Genomic DNA, 23,296 nt, shown 5'->3' on the forward strand with positions numbered 1-23,296 from the left:
TGAACTTTGGCTCTGACACAGCTGTTGCCACAGTCTCGGTAACTGAATCCATGTTTGCCTTCACCCAGCACCCCTCACCCCAACTCTCCCCACCACAACACACCCCATGCCAGCCTGGTGACTCTGGAAGGTAGCTTCATCATTTGGCTTGCGGCTGGGTCCCTCTGAAGTCTTGGCACTCAGTGGGATGGGAATTGAATGAAGACGTAAGATTGCTGAGCCAGAGGCCTCTCTATTGAAATGTACAGACTCACATGTTTACTAACATGGCTGCAGCCCCACACCCACCTTGGCCTTGGGCCACCAGACTCCAGAGCTTTTGTAACATCTCCATGTCAGGAACTCAAATTAGACCTGGGGTTGCAGGCTGTACCCTCAGCTGGCCTTTGGGAAAAGGTTTTGTGCAAGGTATTTCCCAAGTGCTGACAGGATTGTGTCACAGACACAAAGCAAACTTTTGCTGGGCTCCAGGTGACCGCCCACAGGTTATTATAAAAGTGACTACACCCTCTGGCCACCAGCACTGCCTGGCTCCACATGCCCCCGGTCCCAACATGGCACTGCCCTGGGTTCTTACAGTCCTGAGCCTCCTACCTCTGCTAGAAGCCCAGATCCCAGTGTGTGTCAACCTAAGACCGGTGCCCATCACCAATGCCACCCTAGACCTGGTGAGTGCCTGTGCTAGCCCTGCCCTGTGCACGTGGGCAGCTGCCTCCCTTCTTTGGGCTTCCCTTTCCCTAATGGCTGTGGTTGGCCGCCTGCTCCTGGCTCTGCCCTTTTCTCTGCTGGGTCCTTGGGGTAAAATTCTTACCACCCCAGGGGACTCTGGAGGCGCCGCCTGCCTCCAAACTCAGAAACTTCACTGCAGAGTCCTTCACAGAGGACAATTCTTTGCTGGGCCTGGAGGGGCTGCCCAGGGGGAGTGACTGATCTTCAGGGTGAGCTCCTGCATGTCTACTCCCCACCAGGGGCCTCATCTCCCCATTTGCAAAATCAGGGAGATATCTGCCTGAGTCTTTTCCTGGCTGACAGTCAAAGACTCAGCATCAAGCCCCCATCACCACTCCCACCTTCTCCCTAGATCTCCGGCAAGTGGTTTTATATCGCATCGGCTTTTAAAAACGAGGAGTTCAAGAAGTTGGCTCAGGATATTCAAGCAACTTTCTTTTACTTTACCCCCAACAAGACAGAGGACACGATCTTTCTCAGAGAGTACCAGACCAAGTGAGATCCCCCATTCCAGCGCCCCCATCTCAGCTTCTGACCTGAGCAAGCCCCTCCTTCTTCTGGCCTTGGCCTTCCCATGGGTGGAGCCGGGAGGGCTAGCTTTAATCTCCACCAGCCTCTTGCCCCTGGACTGTGATGAGTGATTGTCCACTTCTCCTTGTTAATCGTGCTGTTTTCCTTCCATTTTCTGTTTGGCTTTAGCCGGAACGCATGCATCTATAACACTAGCTACCTGAATGTCCAGCGGGAGAATGGGACCATCTCCAAATTTGGTGAGGGCCAGCCCTCAGGCAGGAGGCTTCACCGTGGGAACAGGGCAGGCCAGCATAAGGTGGGGGGTGTGTCGAGGGTCCTGGAGACTTTGGGCACAGAGAAATAACCACTAACATTTTCGAGCTCTTACGATGTGCTCAGAAACAACTTTAAGAGGACATTGGGAGAATCAGATGAGAAAACAGAACAGAGACCTCAAACAGCTTCCCTGAGACCACACAACTTATAATCAGAACTGGAATTAGAACTCCAGGCTGGCTTCAGACCTGCCTCTCTCTCCCTCTTTAAGATGCTTTGGAAACCCAGGGTGGAAGCCTGTATGTTGGACAGGTGGTGCCTTCAACTCTGTCCTCCCATCACCACAGAGGTGGCGCATAGCAGGGAGCTGATGGAGCTGAACTGACAGCTGATGGAGCTGAGCCTCCTCTCTGGGCCTCATTTTCCTCACCTGTAAAATGGGGAGAAAGGCCCTCGCTGCCATAGTCTGTGTGAGGCTCCTGTGATCCTATGTATAGAAAGTCCTTGGCATGGAGCCTGGCACGCAGTGGGGCTGGGCACACGAGAGTGGGGCTGGGCACACAGCAGGGGTGGCCCAAGGGAGCCTCAGGCCTTCACAGATGGGCTGTGTGGGCCTGGACACACCTAGGCCTCCTCACCTGTAAGATAGGCACCATTGTGCCATCCCATGTTCTCACCCAGAGGCTCTTTTTTCTCTTCCAGAGGAAGGACGAGAACATGTTGCTTACCTGCTGATCCTCAGGGACACTAGGACCTTCATGCTCGCTTTTGACATGGACGATGAGAAGAAGTCGGGGCTGTCTGTCTATGGTAGGCACGCTTGGCAGACCCAAGTGCATGCCCCATCTAGGCCACGCCCCCCCATTCACCCACCCCTGGGGCTGGGCCCCCAGAACCCCTGCCCTCCCTGGCCTCTCACCCGGGCCCCACTGTGTCCCACTCACTCTCCTTGCTCCTCCTGCAGCTGACAAGCCAGAGACGACCCAGGAGCAACTGGGAGAGTTCTACGAAGCTCTCGACTGCATGCACATTCCCAGGTCAGAAGTCCTGTACACCGATTCAAAAAAGGTAAATGCAAGGGATTGGGTAGTGCCCACCTTGTCCATGGCCCACCTTGGGCAACCTCAGAGCCCCAGAGTGGGAGAGCTGCCAGACAAGGCTGCACAACTGGGCAGATCTTCTGCTTTTAGGCACCTGCCTCACTGTAGGGACAGCTGAGCTCTACAGATGCCCAGGTGGTGGATGAGAGCCCAGGAAGGAGAAGTCCCTGCGGAACCAGGGAGGATCTCAAAGCTAACAGGAGGGAACAGTGTGAGCCAAGGTGGCAGCAGTGAGGGGGACTGGCAACTGGAGGAGATGCAATGTGGGGAGTTACCACCTACAGATGCCTCCTGCCTCAGCCTCCCAAGTAGCTGGGATTACAGGCGTGCACCACCACGCCCATCTAATTTTTTGTATTTTTAGTAGAGACAGCGTTTCACCATGTTGGCCAGACTGGTCTCGAACTCCCGACCTCAGGTGATCCACTCACCTCGGCCTCCCAGAGTGCTGGGATTACAGGCATGAGCCACCACACCCAGCCCCCTGCTTATTTTTAATACCCGGGCAATGGGGAATTGATACTGTGGTTTTCAGTGTCACCCACACTGCAGCACGGCCAGAATCACCATCCTGATTTTTGCTACAAATAAGAATTACTGTGTAATGAGCTCCTTAACACTTTTCTTTAAATCTGTGTTTGAAGTCTTGCCTTGGTGTGGCCCTGTGCCCTAATATCTGTGAAATCACAGTGTGGATGAGCTGGTTCCAGTTTTTAAAATATACACATGCAGTACTTCCATGACTATTCAAAGAAAAACAAATTCCAGCCATTTGCCACCTGAGAGCACCATCAGTGGTGTGACCTGTTCCCCCCAACCCCCAGCTCCAGGATCCTGGGACAGGGCTTAGGAACACAACCACTGGAGTCAGCTCACCTGATCCACAGCCTGGCACCCCCGCAGTCTGGCTAGGGAGCCTCGCATGGGCTCCATGGTCACCCTGAGCCTCAGTTACATCATCTGCATAGTAGTGGCAGTGGTGAGGAATTCAGGAGATGCAGCGTAAGGGTCCTTCGGGTCCTAAGTGCTTAGTAAATATCCGTGGTTTTTAAGGGTCTGAGCCATTTTAGAGGCAAATAAGCTGAGGCTCAGAGACAGAAAATGACTTGCCCAAGATCACCCAGCTGGGAAGTGACAGTGCCGGGGCTGGAATGCTGGTTGAACTGGTTCCACAGCCCAGAACTCATTCTGCCCCCCAACAGAAGACCTCCCACTCTTTCCCCATTCCTCTGCTTCCCCCTCACTCCACCTCACCGCTGCCTTCTAGGATTTGTGTGAGCCGCTGGAGAAGCAGCATGAGAAGGAGAGAAAACAGGAGGAGGAGAAGGAGAGGAAACAGGAGGAGGAGAAGGAATCCTAGCAGGACACAACCCTGGATCAGGACAGAGACTTGGGGGCCATCCTCTCCCTCCAACCCAGCACGTGTACCTCAGTTCTTTCCCTCACTTGCATCAATAAAGCCTCTGTGTTTGGAACAGCTGGGTTATTAGTCATTTCTTCATTCATTCATTCATTCTGAAGCCTGCCCTGAATTGGACCCTGGCTGGGCACTGGATAAGACACTGTCCCTGGTGGAAAAAGCCTCACATGGGCCAGGATAGATGATGACAGGCACCATGTGCTGTGGGAGGCCAGCACCGTGGGAAGATAATTTCTTCCACAGGGTGGAAATCTGGAAAGGCTTCCTGGAAGGGGCATCTGAACCAATCTAGAAAGATGAGGAGCATAATACAACCTGCTGTTCCTGTGTACAATGTGTGAAGATCAAATCAGGGTCATGAACATTTTCACCTCATTTGCCATTTCTTTGTGTTGGGAACATTCAATATCACACAGTACCTATAAATATGTACATTATGTGTCAATTTAAAATAATACAAGCAAAGAAATGTAGCTTTTTTTTTTGAGACAGAGTCTTGCTCTGTGGCCTAGGCTGGAGTGTAGTGATGCAATCCTGGTTCAGTGCAACCTCTGCTGCAAGCAATTCTCCCGCCTCAGCCTCCCAAATACCTGGGACTACAGGCGCGTGCCACTATGCCCCACTAATTTTTGTATTTTTAGTACAGATGGGGTTTCACCATATTGGCCAGGCTGGTCTAACTCCTGACCTTGTGATCTGCCCGCCTCGGCCTCCCAAAGTGCTGGGATTCCAGGCGTGAGCCACTGCGCTCGGCCTACACATGTGAATTTCTACACTGAGACTACTGTAAGGCCTTTCTCCTAATAGCAAGATTGTAATAAAACTTCAGTCACGAAAAAAACAAAAAACTTTTCTTTTCCTCCTGCAAGCAAGGAAATGAGAGGATGCATTTGAGAAACCTTGGGGCAGAAGACCCTAAACAGAAGTGGAGGTGTGATATGGTTTGCTTGTGTCCCCACCCAAATCTCACATGGAATTGTCACCCCCATGTGTTGGGGGTGGGTCTTAGTGGAGGTGATTGGGGCATGGGGGTAGTTTCTAACGGTTTGGCACCATTCCCCCAGTGCTGTTTCTCATGAGATCTGCTTGTTTGAAAGTGTGGAGCACCTCCCTCTTCGCTGGCTCTCTCCTGCTGCCTTGCGAAGAAGGGACTTGCTTCCTCTTTGCCTTTCACCATGATTGTAAGTTTCCCAAGTCCTCCCAGCTGTGCTTCCTGTTAGGTCTGCGGAACTGTGAGTCAATTGAACCTCTTTTTTTCATAAACTACCCAGTCTCAGGTAGTTCTTTATAGCAATATGAGAACAGACTAATATAAGGTGGATGGGATAGGGAGACTTCATGGCATGTGGTGCCAATCATAAGGTCCTTATTTCAGTATTACCATGACCATTGGGAGGCACATTGGGGGACCAGGCTGGAGGCAGGAAGGCCTACGTGAAGGCTGCTGTGGGCATCCAGGCCAGAGACGGTTGCCTGGCCAGGGCAGGGCAGGGAAGGGTTAGAGTGATGGAGAGGACTTGGGGCCCAGCCACATGGGCTGGGTGTCTCCATGGAGGTGTCCTCAGGATGCCCACCTGGAAGGCCCAGAAGAAGAAGGCAACACTTAAGGGTGAGGCCAGTCCCTGGAAATCAGCTGACATCTTGCAAATGTCGAGCCCTGAGGTGGAGCCAAACCTGAGACACAATCCACTTGGTGACACAAGCCATGAAGGGCTGGCCTCACCCGGACCTCGGGCTTGCGATTGACAGCCTCTTGTTAAAAAGGAATGACAGCCTCTCGTTATGAGGGAAGCAGCACCCTTACAGTGGCAGAAAAGTTGGGCTGAGTTGTTGGAGCAATTCTGCGTGTGCAGCTGCCTATGCCACCCAGGGTGACAGGACCATGAGCCCAAAGCCCTGATACCCAAGGGTCCAGTCCTGTGTCCTGAGGCACCACTCCGCTTTGTACCTCCTGTCCCAACAGCCAAGCTCCATAGGCCCAAGACTCCAGCATCCTTTGCTCAGCACCCAAACCACTGCTGTGTCCACAACACAGAGGATAGGGACGCCGTGCTGATGTCCTCAGAAGGCAAGTGGACAAAACAGCCTCTGGGGCCCCAGAATGGCCTGGAACTGAAGGCTCAGAACCTACAAGAACATGGGGGTGGTTTCTAATGGTTTAGCATCATCCCCTGAGTGCTGTTTCTCACAAGAAAAAGTGTGTAGCATCTCCCACTTCGTTCTCTCTCTCTCTCTCCTCTCTCGCCTGCTGCCTGGTGAAGAAGGGACTTGCTTCCAGCATGATTGTAAGTTTCCTGAGGTCTCCCAGCCATGCTTCCTGTGAAGCCTGTGGAACTATGAGTCAATTATACCTCTTTTTAAAAAATAAACTACCCAGTCTTTTCCATTTCAGTGTTACCTTCAGTGAGACACCATTTTCAACCCTACTGAGGAGGATCTGCTGAAAAAGGAAACAGAAATGAGTCGGGGTGGGCAGGACAGGGAGAAGCAGGGAGGCAAGAAGTGGAGAAGGTGGAAGGAAAACCCACGTAAAGAAGCAGCAGGAGGTGAAGAGAAAAAAAAGTCATGGGGGTATAGGAAGCGAAAAACACACATTACAAAGAATGTGAACTTTGGAGTCAGACCAATGTGAGTTCAAACCCAGGCTCTCTCCCGAACCAGTCTGGGCAGATGGTCCAGTGGAACCTCACTCTCCTCATCAGTAAAAGCGGGGGCATAGTAGGGGTCTTGAGGGCTAGCACGTGGGCTGTGTGAAGTAGGACAGGCCCAGAGCTTAGCACAGGGATCAGGGGGTAGGAGGTGCTCCCTAAATGGCAGCTGCTGTTCGCTCTTGAAAGGAGCACTGGAGAGAGTCAAGGTCCACGCTCTTGTAGACACCAACCTGGCATGAGCCTCATCAACATCTCTGGCCTCAGTCAAAAGGGACTTGGCTAGGCAGCCCTACCTCAAAGCCCTCTGCAGTTGAAAGATTTATGATTCTTAGATACGCAGATGGGAAAAACTGGAGAAACAGAAGCCACCAGAGGGAGGCAGGCAGACACCCAACAGGTCTCCTGGGAAAGATTTGGGCTGGGCATCAAATCTTCCACCCATAAACTTGACTTTAGAAGGCAAAAGTTTTTTTTTTTGTTGTTGTTGTTGTTGTTTTGAGATGGAGTCTCACTCTGTCACCCAGGCTGGAGTGCAGTGGCCTCATCTCAGCTCACTGCAACCTCTGCCTCTGGGTTCAAATGATTCTCCTGCTTCAGCTTCCCAAGTAGCTGGGACCATAGGCGCATGTCACGACACCTGGCTAATTTTTGTAATTTTTAGTAGAGACAGGGTTTCACTATGTTGGTCAGGCTGGTCTTGAACTCCTGATCTCGTGATCTTTCCACCCCAGCCTCCCAAAGTGCTGGGATTACAGGTGTGAGCCACCATGCCCAGCCTAGAAGGCAACGTTAATGACACACACCACAGACACACATGGCTCTGGGTATTTTTTTGTCTTTTCTTTTTTATTTAAGATCAATAGTCATTCTTCATTTGCCCTTGTAACGAAAATAGATTTTTAAATGCCTCAAATATACAAACATCATTGATGCACACACATTCCAGAAATGCAGAGGTATGCACTGCCACGGGGTGGGGGTGTGGGAGGTGGCCTGGCCTTATGGCCAAAGACCGTGCCCCAGCCCTGGCCTGGCAGGTAGCTGGCCAGTGATAAATGCCACTGGGATCCTAGGAGAAGCTGGGGACCTTGCATGAGGTACTGAGAGGGACCACAGTGGACAGCGTCCTGGGTGCTTTGTAGCTTGCCTCCATCCCAGGAGGCCTGTGGGAAAAGCCTCTGCTGCCACGGAGAAGCTGGACGCATGTCAGCCTGGGGCTCTGACATCCTAAAATGCCCCGCTGACTGCCAGTCATTAGGAGAATGGTCTCCAGCTGTGCCCTTCCCAGAGGTGCCTGCCCCAGAGTGACTGGTCACATGGGGGACAAGTGTGCTCCAGAAACCGTCGCCTTTCCTTTCTTGTCTGGCCTCCTAAGGAGGACCCAAGATCAGGAAAACTCCTCAGTTTAAAAATATCTGTCCATCTATATATAAAATGCCTATTATTAGCAGGAGGTGGACACGTGCAGGACCAGGAGAGACTGCCAGAGGCTCTGCTGGACGTAAGTGGGCCTCGCTCACAGCACCTCTGTGAAGGACGGGTGCTCCTGGAAAGTCACTTCTCTTGGTGATCCAGCTGACACCCCCTCCATTCAGAAAGCACAGGGACTGAGCAGGCGGGGTCTGTGCTGGAGGGATACTCTCCTGCTGAGAAACTATGCGGGCCTTCCAGGCCTCAGCAGCTCCAGCCCACTCCTGGCCTGGTGGCCACCTGCCCACCCACACACTCATCTGTCTCTGGGCCCCCAGTGGAGTCAGAAGAGGCAGGAGCCCCTCAGGCTGTGAGCCTGGCGCAGGTCGGCCGACAGCGAGCGGCTCATCTGCCTGGTGGTGGAGCGGACGCTCTCGGCAGCCTGCACGGCCCGGCTCAGGGCCTTGTTGAGCTCCTCCAGGTCGCCCAGGTGAAGCTGGATGGAATGCCGGTGCCCCCGGGCTGGCGGGGGAGAGGCTGTGGGGGGCCACTTGGCAGCTGGTTGGGCTGAGGTAGGTCCTGCGGGCGCATAGTACCTGTGGGGAGAAGTGAGTGGGCTCATTCATTACACACGGGGAGGCTAGGGACGAGCTGAGGAGCACCGCGTGTGGGGTCAACCCCCTTCTACATCCCAGCTGGGCCACTGGGCCCTACTCTCTGGGTCTCAACTTCTCTACCACTAAAATGGGAATAATAGGAACACATCGAGGGATTTCTTGGAAAGATGAGGACGATAACAACACATGTGCCTGACCCAGAAAAAGTGTTCAAGGACAGGAAGTTCAATCCACCTGTTCATCTCACAGTGGTTGACTGCCCACCTAGTACCTGCCAGCCAGTGTGCCAGGCTCTGGGGTTACAGTGGGACGAGATAACATGGACTCCTGCAACCTTCTTGGAGCCGGATCTTGGGAAGCCCAGGATCACCCCAGGCTTGACAGCAAAGCCCCCTCATTGGAGAATATCTGCAGGTTCCATGCTTGCATGGGGTGCTGGAGAAAGGCAATAACAATAATAACAGGAATTCTGCAGGAGTGGGAGGGTCTGGCCCCAGATATCCTGGGAAGTGGGGGGAAGGGCATCCTTCCCGGCCCAGTCCTACAGGAATGTGGGGTGCTGTTTTAAAGTGCTGTGGGAATGGGCTGACAAGCCTATTGAGATGAAGCATGGATTTCCCTAAGAAGTGACAATGGCATCTATCAGGGCCACTAAGTTCAGGGTTCCAGGAAACTGGCAGTGGGAAGAGGGGTGTGGCCTCTGCATTGTTGAATAAAGTGTGTGTGGTGGGGGAGGGCGATAAAGAGGCATAAGTTTAGGAGGCCTTGGTGGAGTCACTCGCTGGCATCTCACTTGGCACACTGTGAAGTCTGGCTTTCCTCCTCAGTGCACACTTTCTAACCTACACTACAGTACAGTGTGTAACAACAGATGATCCAGACAGACATTCCCCCAAAGGAGACATTCAAACGAACGATGCATACGTGAAAAGACGCGCATCGTCAGCCAGCAAGAAATGCGAAGTGAAACCACTCCACACCCGCTGAGCTGCTAAAATCAAAAAGGACAGATAGCGACCAGTGTTGACAAGGGCGTGGAGAAACTGGAAGCCTCAGCACTGCTGCTGGTGGGAATGTAAAGGGTGCAGCCGCTGTGGAGAACAGTCTGGCAGTTCCTCCAACAGTTAAACCCAGAGCCTAGCCCAGGTACCCATGTACCAGTTGGTGCCTTTATCTTTATTTTACAGATGAGCAAAGTGGAGCTCAGAGACACTAAGTGAGTCAGGAGACAGAACATGCCGGCCTTGGCAGCTCAGGTCCTGGCGGCCTGCCCCAAATCCCAGTCATTCTGCTAGGCTAGCCATGCAACTCTGGACAAGCTAAGTCACTTTGCAAGGGCTCTGTTTTCCCACCTAAAACAACCTCAGTTAGGAACCTCTCAGCTTAGATCCCATGGAAAATTCAGGTAAAAAGCCTGGCACTTCCTGGCCATGGTAAGTGCTCCCTAAATGTGAGCTCCTAAGACCCAGGGTCAGAGGGCTGGAAGGGGCAGCCATGGGTTCGCACCCAGCCCCGACTTTCCCCGCATCTCTAACCTGTGCTAACTGGCAAGCTTAGCAGATGCTGATAAAAATAATCTGAACTGAATGAATGGGCTTCCCAGATCCCATAAACAGCAGCCTGCACTCCCTCCTCTAGGGACAGTCTGGTGTAAGTAACTACAGAGGCTCCTCAAATTACGAGGGGGTTACATCCCTATAAACCCACCGTAAAGTCGAAAAATCATAAATCGAACCATTGTCAAAGTGGGGACTGTCTGGACTAGGTTCTCATACACCCCCACCTTCTGTTAAATTGATGACCAGCTTGGCCTGAAAGTTACCCAAAACTCTCCCTAGGGCAGACACTGAAAAAGACCCTCTAGGCTGGAAAGTCTTGGTTGCAGGGCCTGGGGAGGGGGGCAGCTGCCCAGCAGGGGTCAGCACAGGCCCACTCCACTTTCCAAACTGCACTGGCCTCAGCCACTGAGCCCGCTCAGTCCTGCTGACCAGCAGCTGGAGAAACTTCAGGGTGCCACCAGCCCACATTCTAGCAGCAGTAGAAGCACCATTGTCATTGGCCAACTTCTATGTACTACGGGCTTTCCATGTATTAATTCATTCAATCCTCACCACAACCTATTTTGCTGAGAAGGAAACTGAGGCATAGATATAACTCACCCATCCTAACTTGGAAACAGCAACCTGGTTAGTTCTGCCTACAGGCCAGAGCCTGGAAGAATGTGGAATGGGGCCTCGGGAGAAGTAAAGACTCCATGGTGAATTCCGGGCAAAACCTTTCCCACCCAATGAGTAGGAACATGGGCAGGCGTTCTCCCCCACGTCTGCTGGAGGTCTGAGAATGTGGCATGGGTTCTCAACGTTGCTGGAGCGGAAGATCCCTTAAGTACTTGCTCAGACTCAGCTGAGAGGGCAGCAAGAAAGTACATTTACAGACCAGGTGCAATGGCTCACGCCTTGTAATCCCAGCTCTTTGGGAGGTCGAGGCGGGCAGATCACCTGAGGCTAGGCGGTCAAGATCAGCTTGGCCAACATGGCAAAACTCCTTCTCTACCAAAAATACCAAAATCATTAGCTGAGTATGATGGTGCATTCCTGTAGTTCCAGCTACTCAGAGGCTGAGGCATGAGAATCGCTTGAACCCAGGAGGCAGAGGTTGCAGTGAGCCGAGGTGGCACCACTGCACTCCAGCCTGGGCCACAAATCAAGACCCTATCTCAGAAAATACACATAAATAAAAAAATTTTAAAAGCACATTTATAGGCCTGGTCCCCGAATAGAGAACAGGGCTGGATGGTGCCTGGGGTCCCTGCTCCACCAAGCACCAGCCCTCCCTGTGACTCAGGCCCTCACTGCCTATACACACAGGCTTCTGGCAACACAGGCACTGAAGGTGTCAGTCCCAGTCAACCCATTTCACATCAGGGGAAGCAGGCAGAGAAGCAGCTGCTGACAGCTGAGACAAGAAGACAGGTTTCCTACTCCCGGGGTCTGGGCTTTGGTCCTCTGCACAATCCTATCATGTTGAACCCAATTTTACTCCTTTTTCTTCCTATTAGTGACCAGGCTGAGCAATAGCAACATCCTCTGGGATGGCAAAGCTACTGTGTGCTCAGCAGTGAGCTCATGCTCACCCGGCACCACAAACTCCACATACATCTCATCTGGTTCCTGCCCTGTGCCGCACTCAATCTCACACGCAGAATTAAATACACGGTTCAGATTCTTCCCCCATTTAACAGATGGGGAAGTTGAGGCTTGGAGAGGAAGTAACTTTGCCAGGGCCACAGTGCTACTAGGGGGCAGATGGGACTCCAAAGTCGTTCTGGCCAGTTCCAAACTCAAGCCACTTCCGTCTTGGCTTCCCTGCCTCTCCTGGCTTGACTGATGGTACGTCCAGAATCTATGCAAAAAGTTCTACAATATACCCGACTAGGACTCCTCAAAGCTGTCCAGGTCATCAAAAACAAGGAACGTGTGAGAAACTGTCACAGCCGAGAGGAGCCTAAGGAGGCATGACAATCACACACCATGTGGGATCCTGGAATAAAGCACTTTTGAGGAAAACGGAGGAGGCCTGAATAAACCATGGACTTCAGTTCCAATAATGTATGAGTATTGCTTCACTAACGTAGCCAATGTGCCGGATGTAAGATGTTAACAACAGAGGAAGCTGTGTGCAGGAGTGAGGAGGTGTGTGGCAATCTCTCTAACTATCTGCTCAATTTCCTTATAAATCAAAGCTGTTCTAAAAAATAAAGTCTATTTAAAAAACAACAGTGGTCATCACTTACTTGCTGAGAAAACCCACAAGGAAAAGGGAAGATGGTTAGGATTCTCAGTCTCCGCAAAGTTAGAAGCTCCCAGAGGGCAGAGCGCTCCCTCTTCCTAGTTCCCTTCACTGCTGGGTCCCAGGGCTAAGCACTTTCCTTGGACTTGGGTTTGTTGAGTGACTGTGTAAGTGCTGGGCTCCTGCTGCATATTATCCATGCAGGAATAAAACACAGGAGGAGTGCAGTGCATCTCAGCCACCCCACACAGGTCTGAATGCTGACATATTCAGTGAGCTATACAAAGAGGCTGGGAAGGTCAGAATGAAAGGCTCTTACACAGCGGCTGGTGGATAAGGCATGACGGGAACTGAGGAGATGTAGGCAAAGGCCGGAGGGGCTGGTGTTGAGGGCGCAGCCGCCAGATACCACAGTCCAGGGGCCAGGCATGGCGACGACCCCGCCTGCTTGCTCCTCTGCTTGGGGCTGGGAGTTGACGGTGCTTTTCTCCTCGTGGTGGCCTCTGCCCCTACCAGGGAGGGAAGAGCAGAGAGAGACAGAGTCTGACCACTTGGCCAGATCTGGGCAAAGATGGAGGATCTACTCAGCCCTTCCCATATGAGACCTGGACAGGCCCTCCCTTGTGAGACTCCACGCTGGAGAAGCCTCTCTTTGGGGAACAAATCCTCTGCCCCGGTTGCTCTGTCACAGACTGGGAGAGCAATCGCCCCAGCTAAACTCACCCAGGTCCCCAAACCCTGGGCAAGGAGAGCTGAGGGTCTGGCTAAGAGAAGAAATGAAGCGTTTGTCCCTACCAGAGGTGGCTGAGCCTGGATCATTTCCCTCTCGGGGATACCCAACTCGACCACACATGGGACACTGAAGGGTATCAGCAGGAGGTGGTCCCAGTGGGTCCCCTGTGGCAGCATCGCCTGGAAGAGGAAGAAGAGATGTCAGGAGAGGATTACGTCTAAATCATCAGATTAGGAGGCCCCATGCAGGCCTTATGCAGCACTGAGCTCTCCCCGGGTCCACTGTGGAGGGGACAGGCTGCCTGCATCTGGGCAATGATATTGACAACAACCATGACAGTGAGAGCAAGCATTTGACGAGCCAGGCCCTCTCATTATTTTATCAAATCCTACAAGCTACTGTGCTAGTTACTGTCTTCATCCCCCCCGCCCCCCAACTTTATAGATGGGAAAACTGAGGCTCCAAGACATCAAGTAATTTGCCAAGGTCTCAGAGCCAGGAAGCAGTGGTCATTGGATCCTAAGCCTGGGCTCTCCCAAATGCAGCCCACCTCCATTTCCCCCTACCCACAGTGAGACAGACCCATTCTCCACATGGCAGTGGCCCAGAACAGTCCCCAGGGGAACCAGGGATGTTGGCAGAGGCCTAAGGGAGCAGGGGAGAGTGGGCACCATTGTTCTCTTCCCACACAAATCCCCAATGCCATACCTGGGTGAGTTCCAGGGCTGCTCTGTTTCTCTTTCATGCCTCGGTTCAACAACCACTCCCTCTGGAAAGCCCTCCCACCCCGTCAGGCAGAGTCAGGCACCCCCCAGCCCTGCTCGTGCTCCCCTAACCCAGCTCTGGCCACTCTGCCTTGTGCTCCTGGGAGACAGGGTCCAGTGCCCCATCGGGGTACATGCTAAAGGAATGAATGAATGAATGCAGGACTCTAATGCTAGCATAGGCAGGGCATAGTGGTGAAGAGGTGGGTTTCTGGAGTCACAAAGACCTGAGTTCGAATCCTGTTTCCACCACCACTTATAAGCTGTGCGTTGTTGGGCAAGTTACTTAATCTCTCTGAGCCTTGGTGTCCTAGCCTATAACATGGATATAATAGTACTGCAGTACTTAACTTCACAGAACTGATACCCTCTATACAGAGGGACTTAATAAATAGCAGCTTGTTATCATCAGTCATTATCATCACCATTGCTTGAAAAGGCCTAGAAACCATCTCTTCCAATCCTTTCATTAGAGATGTGGTGGCCAAGGCACAGAGAAGTCAAGGAACTGGCTTAAGGTCACACAGCAAGTCAGTGGCAGAACTGGGACTAGAAGCCATTGCCTGAATTCTCTGATTGCTTGGGCAGATCCAGCCACTCCTCCCTGTGGGCTTGGGGAAAAGTATGAGGGGCGAAGGGAGGAGGGAGTGGAGAATAAGACATAGTCACTGCTGCCAGGTCACCTGTGGCCTAGAGCTCACCTACCAGGACCCTTCAGGAACTTGTTAAATCAAGGAGGTGGCTTCAGGCAGCAGCACCTAGAGCAGCAGATGAGATGAGAGGACACCCAGAAAAATCCTGTTCCCTGGTCTGTCCCTATAACCCACCGCTGAGTTCAGGGCAGGCCAGATCTGGTCCCGTACGCACTCCCCTGAGGGCAAGAAGCTGCAGCCGCAGCTGCCCGGGACAGCTTTCCAGATACCATTCCTTACCTCCATTCTGGGTCCTGATGGGCCGGCAGTGGGGACAGGAGACTGTGGCATTGCCTTTTGGGACCGCCTTAGGGGACAGAACATGGTATTCGTGTCCTGGGGAAAGGAACCAGAACTGTCAGTATCAGCCCTCTGGATGGATGCAAAATCGAGGATTCCAGAATAATGATCTTTCTCCTCTTCCTCCAAATGGTTTTAATAGTCTGTGTCTCTCTCATGTGTGCACATGTGAATGTGCATACACACATCATGTGTAAAATATGTACATATGTGAGTATGACTGACATGCATATACACACATACGTCACCGCACATTTTTGTGTCTGTTTATTGTAAGCTTTTCCCAGATGCCTGTTCTGTTTCATCCCAGATCCAAGAACCAGCTGATACCCAGTAGCAACCAACACACCCAGACTAAGTCAGGATTGGAAGGCAGGCCAGGAAGAAATGATAAGTAAAGCAACAATAAGAAATTAACAAGTGATGCTGCTCCCCACACCCCAACTTGCTGGTTTGGATCTAATGGCTCAGGCATGGGGTCAGCGGCGTTTTCGCCTCCGTGCTCTGAGTGGCCGTAATGTGTGGATGAATGTAGTGCCCATTTCACAGGCTGGTAGGGAGGACTGAATGGGGCCATATCCATGTCATGTTCCGCCCAGTGCCTGGCAGATGTAAAGCACTCGATGTTATAAGAAAGCTGGATGGACTGTAGCCTCCTCACCCAGCCCCACCACCTCCGGCCTATCCATCCCTGAGCTTTAAATAAGGCCTTCTATGTGACACCTGAAGCCACAGCGGAGAGGTCTCATCATCTCATTTCCCTCCTATGCTGTTCTGGCTTTGTGTATGTGGCACTGAAGGTCACTGCTATTCTTTCCCACATGCAACACATGTGGAAACTGAGGGTCAGAGAGGCTCAGAGCCATTTTCTGTGAGACTGACTTCAGAGTCCTTGGTTTTGACTTGTATACTGTCTTCCTCTCGTTGTGTTAGAAGCACTTCTCCAGGTTGAGCTCACCTTTAAGGGTTGAGATCACCTTTAAAGGCTGCACAGAATCTCATCCAACAACATCATCTCTCTTTCCTTTTGCTAGTAAATCCATAGAGAGATTGTCCGGTGAGCTTGAAGGCGCTCCTGCAACTCTTGCTTCTAACTCCTTGGCCTCTGTTGACTCCCTCACTATGCTCCATGGAGCCGAGATGTGTCTCTGCCCTCCTGCCTTGTCCCCAGAATCTGAGGTCAGCAGCCCTCCTTCCTCCACAAGGTGTCAGTGAGAGATGTTGCCTTTACTATAATTACCTATTGGTTATCATCTTCTCTGCTACACAGTCAGATTCATGAAGGTGAGAACCACATACATATATATATATATAATTTTTTTTTTGAAATGGAGTTCCACTGTCACCCAGGTAGGAGTGCAGTAGCGCGATCGCAGCTCACTGCAACCTCTGCCTCACAGGTTCAAGCAATTCTCATTCCTAAGCCTCCCAAGTAGCTGGAATTACAGGCGCCTGCCACCATACCTGGCTAATATTTTTGTATTTTTAGTAGAGACGGGGTTTCACCACATTGGCCAGCCTGGTCTTGAACTACTGATCTCAGGTGATCCTCCCACCTCGGCCTCCCAAAGTGCTGGGATTACAGTCATGAGCCACCATGCCCGGCCCATATATATATATATATATTTTTTTTTAACTGTTAAGCACTTGAAATGCTACCATGCATCATCTCAAGTCTTTACTCTGTGCCAGGTGCCTACTTCCTGAGACACAGGGACCCTCTGGAAATGAGAACCTGAAGGAAGCCAGGTGTACCCAATGGTATATGCAAATGGTATACCCAAGTCAGTGTCCACCCTGTATACTCTGAGCTGGGAAAGAGCAGGTGATCAGAAACCAATTTAGGATCGACCAGCTGAACAGGCTTCCCAGAACCAAGCGCGGGCCCTGGTGAAGGGGAGGCATCAGAAAGCATTTGCTGAATGAGTGAATGAATGAATGAATGAACAAATGCACAGAGATTCATAACAATACTCCCTGCTGGTTTTTATATCATGGAACAGACAGAAAATGATATTTGAATGACCCACTGGGCATATGGAAAAAGCTTCTCATAACATAGGAGACCTCCGCCCCCACCAGGGACTAGACCCATCCCGGCCCTCCCTCCCGACCTACCTGTGTATTGGCCCCGGAAGGTGACCCTGTTTGACCATCCAGCACTGCCACTCCCTCTCTTTCTGTCCCGAGCTGCCTGTGGACTGTCCTCAGTGGTTCTGCTCATCTCAGAGAACAGTGGCAGGGGGGGCAACTCAGAGTCTGAACCTGGGGTGGAAAAAGTAGGGCATCAGAGGGGGCAAGGGGTGGGGGTCACATACCTCAAGGAGTGGGTGTATCATGAGTTCAGGCTCTGGGGCGGATGCCTGGGTTTTAATCCCCAATCTTAATCCCCAATCTGCCCCTTAGGAGTAACAGCTGACATTTCCAGAACCCCGCCCCCATGCCAAGTGCTAGTCTAGACGCTCTGTGTGTGCTGTGTCGGGCGCCTTCACAGCAATCCCATGAGATGGACACTTTATAAATACATGGTGAGCTGTCCCTTTAACTGCTCAGAGCAGGTAAACAACTCCGTCAAGGACAAGTGGAGGGAGCTTGGCTGATCCTGGCTACTGACTCCAGAGCCCCGATCCTTCAGCATGTCCCCTGCGCTCCCTGGGCTTCAGCATCCTTATCTGTGGAATGCGGTTAATATGACCATCTTGCAATGGAGGTTAAGCAAGATGGCAGCTACAAAGTCCTTACAGACACCCTGCACACAGTAGGTGTGCCGTACATTAGAAGTGCACCGTGCTGGTGGGGAACGGTGGCTCACACCTGTAATCCTAGCACTTTAGGAGACCAAGGAGGGCAGATCACCCGAGATCAGGAGTTCGAGACCAGCCTGATCAACATGGAGAAACCCTATCTCTACTAAAAATGCAAAAATTAGCCAGGCGTGGTGGCACGTGCCTGTAATCCCAGCTACTTGGGAGACTAAGGCAGGAGAATCAGTTGAACCCAGGAGGCAGAGGGTGCAGTGAGCCGAGATCGTGCCATTGCACTCCAGCCTGGGTGACAAAAGCGAAACACTGTCTAAAAAAAATTGAAGTGCACTGCGCTTCACAGCACTATGATATCCTAAACAGACGCACAAAAACCCTTCTCTAAATTTCCTTGAATGCTGTCGCTGTGGTCCCTGACCACTGAGCCAACATGCTCAGACTGTGGCCTCCAGAAATCAGCCTGGGCAGGTGGTCACTTACTCAGGGACAGTCGGGGCACCTCCCGAGGCACTGAGGAAGACCTGGCTCGCCGCCTTCCTGCGGAGACCGTCTGCTCTCCACCTCTAGGCTCACCGGACAATCTCTCTGTGGATTTACTGGCAAAAGGAAAGAGAGATGTCATTGGACGAGGTTTTGTGTGGCCTTTAAAGGGATTTGTGAGAAGCTCAGCCTGGAGCAGGTATTCTAACACGATGGAAGGAAGAGTATAAAAGTCAAAGCCAAAGACTCTGAAGTCAGTATCACAGAATATGGCTCTGAGCCTCTCTGATCCGCAGTCTCCCCATCTGTCAAATGGGGTAATAAGAGCGATTACCTCAGAGGGTTATGAAAAGATTAATGAGAAAATGTTCATAAAACTCTTCATTGAGTGCCCTCTCATAGAAACACTCAAAAAAGAAGCCAGCTGATTTTATGTTATTATCATAAATGAACCAACACCAAATTAGTGGGTGAGAAGGTAGGCATCCTGGCAATGTTCTAACTCCTTGGCTGGGTGGTGGGCCCAGGGATATTCATTGCGGTGTTCTATATTGTTAACACAGAGGTTTACATATTCTTCTGTGCATCAAATATTCCACAGTGAACAAATGGAACAGTGAATGAATGAATGAGTGAATGAGTGAGAGAGGGATGTGACAGTGCCTGAGTCCGTATGTCTGGGGAGAGCCAGAGGCCATGTTCCAAGGCTGCCACCAGGACACAGAGGTGGGCGTTTTGAGGTCACCCACCTGCCATAATGGGGTCCCCAGAGGGCTGGGGAGTCCACTGGCCGGCCACGGGCCCGGGCGGGGCGGTCAAAGCCTGGCCGATGCAGGCTGTCCTCCAGCCGCACGCGGAGCCGGGACACCTCCTCTTGCAGCTCACGGATGGCCTGGCTGGGGTAGGAGTGAAGACAGAAACAAAGAACAGAGGCATGAGGAACCGAGCTGCAGCCACCCCAGAGGGTGCCAGGATGCAGCAGCCTCTGGCCGGTCCCAGCAGGCACAGGGTCTAGCTCTGATGCCAAATGATTCGAGAACTTTCCTGTGCAACACTTTTTTTGCTACACAACTTGACACCCTTTCTGAGTTCATGTCCCTGTGCATTCAGTGAACAGAACAGAACTTTTGTTTGAAGTTTCCCCTGCATGACACACAGGGTCTGAATAGCTGTCCAGAAACACCAGTGACAAATTCCTGAGCTAGAGATGAGGACGCAGGTAAGAGAGGGCCCTAGCTACAGTTCACTGTGAAATACCAACCTTCACTCTCTGTCCAGGCGCAGCTCCTTTCCCTACCACTATGCAAGCCTGTCCCTCCAGACCTAGCAGAAGACACTTGTCCACTGTCTCCCCACACAGACAGTGAGCCACCAGCAGGCAAGAAGGAAATGGCTTCCTGTCTTATAACCCCTGAGCCCCTGCACCTTGTGCTCAGGAAACAGTACTGCAGAGGATCTGGGCTTTGAGAGGGAGCAGAGTAAAGCGCTGTGTGTGGAAAGCAGACAAGGAGACACCTTGATGCTTCCTAGCACTATCTGTCCCAGGAGGGCTGACTGAGAGCAGGCTGGAAGCTGTCTGCAAGGCTGTAGTAAATCCTGGTGAAACTCCCAACGTGGTCCTACCTCCAGTCACCAGCATTTAGGGAGTAAATCTGGTTTGCATTTCTCTCCAGTCAGTTCGTGCATCTCCAGCGTCTCGTTTTGTGGACATTGCTAGGACTGCAACAGATAATCCTACCCAGACACCCCTCCCCACAAGACTCCTTCTCCCCAACATGGAGCAGCGTTAGAGCTTCAACTCAGCAAGACCACCCTCCAGGCTGATGCAGGTTCCACATCTATCCCTTGGTCTGGCTTCTGGAGTGGGAATTCCCATTGGGGCCGTTCTTGCCTGGTGGCCCCTGGACTTGTGGGTGAGTGTCTCCTGGTGCTGCCTCCAGCAGACATGAGTGCTCAGATTAGTGTGTCAGGAGCGGAGGCCTCTTCCTGGCTGTTCCCTAGCACTGAGTGTGTGTGTTCAAGGGCAGTGGGTTCCCTTGGTAATCCCCAGGGAGATGCCCGCTGGTGTTTCTGAGACAAAGCCCTGAGGGCAAGGGTGGGCGGTGGCTACTGGAGAGTGACATCTCCCCGCCCCCAGTTAACCCCTGCAAGGGAGAGCTCCGGCTCCCAGTCAGAAGGCACTAAAAAAAGGCTCAGTGTGGTGGCTCACACCTGTAATCCCAGCACTTTGGGAGGCTGAGGTGGGCAGACCATTTGAGATCAGGAGTTCAAGATCAGCCTGGCCAACATGGTGAAACCCCATCTCTACTAAAAATACAAAAATTAGCTGGGCATGGTGGCATGTGCCTGTAATCCCAGCTACTTGGGAGGCTGAGGCAGGAGAATCGCTTGAGCCCAGGAGGCAGAGGTTGCAGTGAGCAGAGATCGTGCCACTGCACTCCAGCCTGGGTGACAGAGTGAGACTCTGTTTCAAAAAAGAAAAAAAAAAAGGCTTACCAGGCTGGAGCGTGAAGTCACTTGGGTATCTCAGTCTCCCTGATTTAACTCTTTAGTTTCTTACTGAGTACCAGCTGGCACTTAAAATCCATCTTTCTCGGCAAACTTACTCCCCCATCTCTGCACATGGCATCAGCATCCAGCTGACTGGCCAGACAGAAATCTGAGTCCCTCTAGACCTGCTCCTGCCCTGAACACCCCTGAAGTTAATCAGCTACCAAGTCTCATGGGCCCAACTCTCAAAATCTCTCTTCCCAAATGAATCCCTTCTTCCCTCTGCAGGGGCCGCCCTAGAGAACCCAGGCCCTGTCATCTCTCTCTTGGATGAAGCGGACTTCTCAGCAGATTCTCAGCCTGTTCTCACCCTGCTGGTGGCCAGAGAACTCTAAAACATTAACCTGTTCACACTACTGCCCTGCTTAAAATCCCCTTCCCTGTCCTCACAGCCTTTGTGCCCTCACGGAATATGCAGTGAACGTCCCCTCTTACCCGTGGCCTTCAGGCAGGATCTCCCACAGGTCTCTCCTACCTACCCCTCTCTTCCTTTACTGCTTAGCACCCTGCTCCCCCCACCCCACCTCACACTAGAGGATCTGGCTGACCATTTAGCTCCTCAGAGGTGATGGGCACTCTCTCACCTCTAGACCTCTGGACATGCCATTCCCTCTGCTGGAGATACCCTTCTACCTCTCTTCCTTCTGATGTCTGCTGAGACACCACTTCCTCCAGAAAGCCCTCCCTGAAGCCTCTAACTAGACTAGATGCTTCTTCTCTGTGTTCCCACAGTCCTTTAGTCCTCTGCCATCACGGTACTTATCACAGTGGGGGTGCCACTGCCTGTTTCTTCGTGTGTTCATCCTATAAGATGGTAAGCATTATGAGGCCTAGGGCAGAGTCTTGTCTACTATTGTATTCCCAAGGCCTGGCATACCATAGAGAAACAAGACTCTAATTCCTCCACTGATGTCAGGGGAGCCTGCAGGGGCAGACAAGGAAGCCAGACGCCAGCAGCTGGACACAACTTGGCACGTGGGCAACATGACAGCCTCATGACTGTTCAGGCCAAAGCAGCCTTGGCTGGGTCACCACCAAGCAGTCTCCCCAGTGCATCCCAAGACAGACACCCCTTCCCGCAAGGACATGTGAGTGATCACTGACTAAAAGCAACTAAGAGGAGGTGTGAGAGAGCCGACCAAGCCATTTTACCATTTCTGTTCAACGAAGGAAATGGAACTTTCTTAGTAGAAAAAACCGCACATTTCTTTTCTTAAAAAAAGAAAAGAAAACTCAGAAGGCAGTAGCTTCTTGGTTCATACAATCAATGAGCAAGTGGCAGAAAACACACCACTGGAAAGGACAGGCTTATCTTGGAAGGGAGATGACTGGGAGAGAGAGGAGATGATTCAGCACCAGAAAGGTGACTCTTTAGGTCAGTTTCCACTGGCTGGAGAAGTGTCCTTGATGACTAGAACAGTGAGGTCCCACAGAAACCGCTGGGAGCGGGGAGGCAGGACACCTGGGTCAGCATGGTGCCACCACCAGCAGCTGTGTGAGCTGGGCAGGTCTCTACCTCCACCCCTAACACATCACATCACACTCCCATCTGTATGATGAGCTTGAACCCCCAGGATCCAAGGGTCTAACTTACTCTCGCTCTGCCCTGGTGAGCGGGAAGTTGGGGATGGTCTCTTTTGGTCCACGGGGCAGAGGGGAAGTGGCTGGGGCAGGGGTTGGGGGTGGACTGATTGTCTTGCTTGGAAGGAGCTGTTCAGAAATCCGTTTGTGCCCCTCAGACTCCGAGCCAGGAACCACTAGGAAGGCAGAGAGAGAACCCAAAGTGAGTTTAAGCAGAGAGAACTTCCAAGCTCACGCTCATGCAGGTGGAATGACGGGGGAAGTGAAGAAGCAGTGCCCAGTTCAAGGTCACAAAGGAAGCTCCTGATGAGGCCAATGACCCACACTGACCTCCAAACCAGAAGATCTAAATTTTGCTGGGTGTGTGGGGTGCTGAGCTGGGCCTGCTCTGCTGTTTCTAACCAGATCCTGTCTTCCCACCCACCATGACACCATCCAAGTCTTTAGGAATTCCCCCTGCAAAGAATTAAGGACACTCCTTCACTTGCGTCCCCAAGAACTTGATCACCTTACTATGTTGTTCTGGGGCTGGCTTCAGAACCTCCTTTGAAATTATAGTCACCTTTTTCCATGTATGCATATTTCTGGGGAGAGCATTAATAACTTTTAACCAATCTCCCAAAGGGATGGGTGACCCAAGGTTAAAAACCACTCATCTGGCCCATGCATTAAGAGCAATGAACTGGCCAGATATGGTGGCTCATACCTGTAATGTCAGCACCTTGGGAGGCTGAGATGGGAGGATTGCTTAAGCCCAGGAGTTCGAGACTGGCCTAGGTAATATAGAAAGACCCTATCTTTGCTGCAAAAAAACACTGTACAAAAAAAAAAAAAAAATTAGCTGGATGTGGAGTTACCCCCTTTGGTCTCAGCTACTTGGGAGACTGAAAAGGGAGGATCGCTTGACCTGGGGAGGTCAAGGCTGCGGT

General features: G+C 51.9%; 2 protein-coding genes across 5 annotated transcripts in view; one reads left to right on the plus strand and one right to left on the minus strand.

The window, feature by feature from the left end:
• The first annotated feature begins 519 nt into the window (after positions 1 to 519).
• On the plus strand, positions 520 to 4,093 carry ORM1 (orosomucoid 1). The gene is made up of 6 exons (XM_002760446.6): positions 520 to 668; positions 1,082 to 1,224; positions 1,429 to 1,499; positions 2,221 to 2,328; positions 2,483 to 2,586; positions 3,886 to 4,093. Exons 1-6 carry the CDS (start codon positions 555 to 557, stop codon positions 3,976 to 3,978), a joined length of 633 nt encoding a protein of 210 aa, XP_002760492.1. The 5' UTR covers positions 520 to 554; the 3' UTR covers positions 3,979 to 4,093.
• Positions 4,094 to 7,516: 3,423 nt separating this feature from the next.
• The window catches only part of AKNA (AT-hook transcription factor), a 61,970-nt gene continuing 46,190 nt past the window's right edge, over positions 7,517 to 23,296 (minus strand). For all 4 annotated transcript variants that reach the window (XM_078375025.1, XM_078375029.1, XM_035255520.3 and 1 more), the window contains 8 exons: positions 22,381 to 22,543; positions 18,986 to 19,132; positions 18,237 to 18,352; positions 17,113 to 17,259; positions 14,935 to 15,030; positions 13,301 to 13,417; positions 12,825 to 13,014; positions 7,517 to 8,695 (listed from right to left, as the gene is read on the minus strand). In XM_078375025.1, the coding sequence (XP_078231151.1) occupies positions 8,443 to 8,695; positions 12,825 to 13,014; positions 13,301 to 13,417; positions 14,935 to 15,030; positions 17,113 to 17,259; positions 18,237 to 18,352; positions 18,986 to 19,132; positions 22,381 to 22,543 (1,229 nt within the window). In that variant the 3' untranslated portion in view covers positions 7,517 to 8,442. The remainder of the gene's footprint in view (positions 8,696 to 12,824; positions 13,015 to 13,300; positions 13,418 to 14,934; positions 15,031 to 17,112; positions 17,260 to 18,236; positions 18,353 to 18,985; positions 19,133 to 22,380; positions 22,544 to 23,296) is intronic.

Source organism: Callithrix jacchus, chromosome 1 (assembly GCF_049354715.1).
Source record: "Callithrix jacchus isolate 240 chromosome 1, calJac240_pri, whole genome shotgun sequence".
Lineage (NCBI taxonomy): Eukaryota > Metazoa > Chordata > Mammalia > Primates > Cebidae > Callithrix > Callithrix jacchus.

Excerpts from the sequence above, each read along its gene's own strand:
- ORM1 (XM_002760446.6), top strand. The coding sequence starts at position 555 with ATGGCACTGCCCTGGGTTCTTACAGTCCTGAGCCTCCTACCTCTGCTA. Across the intron at positions 1,225-1,428 it reads CTCAGAGAGTACCAGACCAA|CCGGAACGCATGCATCTATA; the intron begins GTGAGATCCCCC and ends GTTTGGCTTTAG. Across the intron at positions 2,329-2,482 it reads GTCGGGGCTGTCTGTCTATG|CTGACAAGCCAGAGACGACC; the intron begins GTAGGCACGCTT and ends CTCCTCCTGCAG.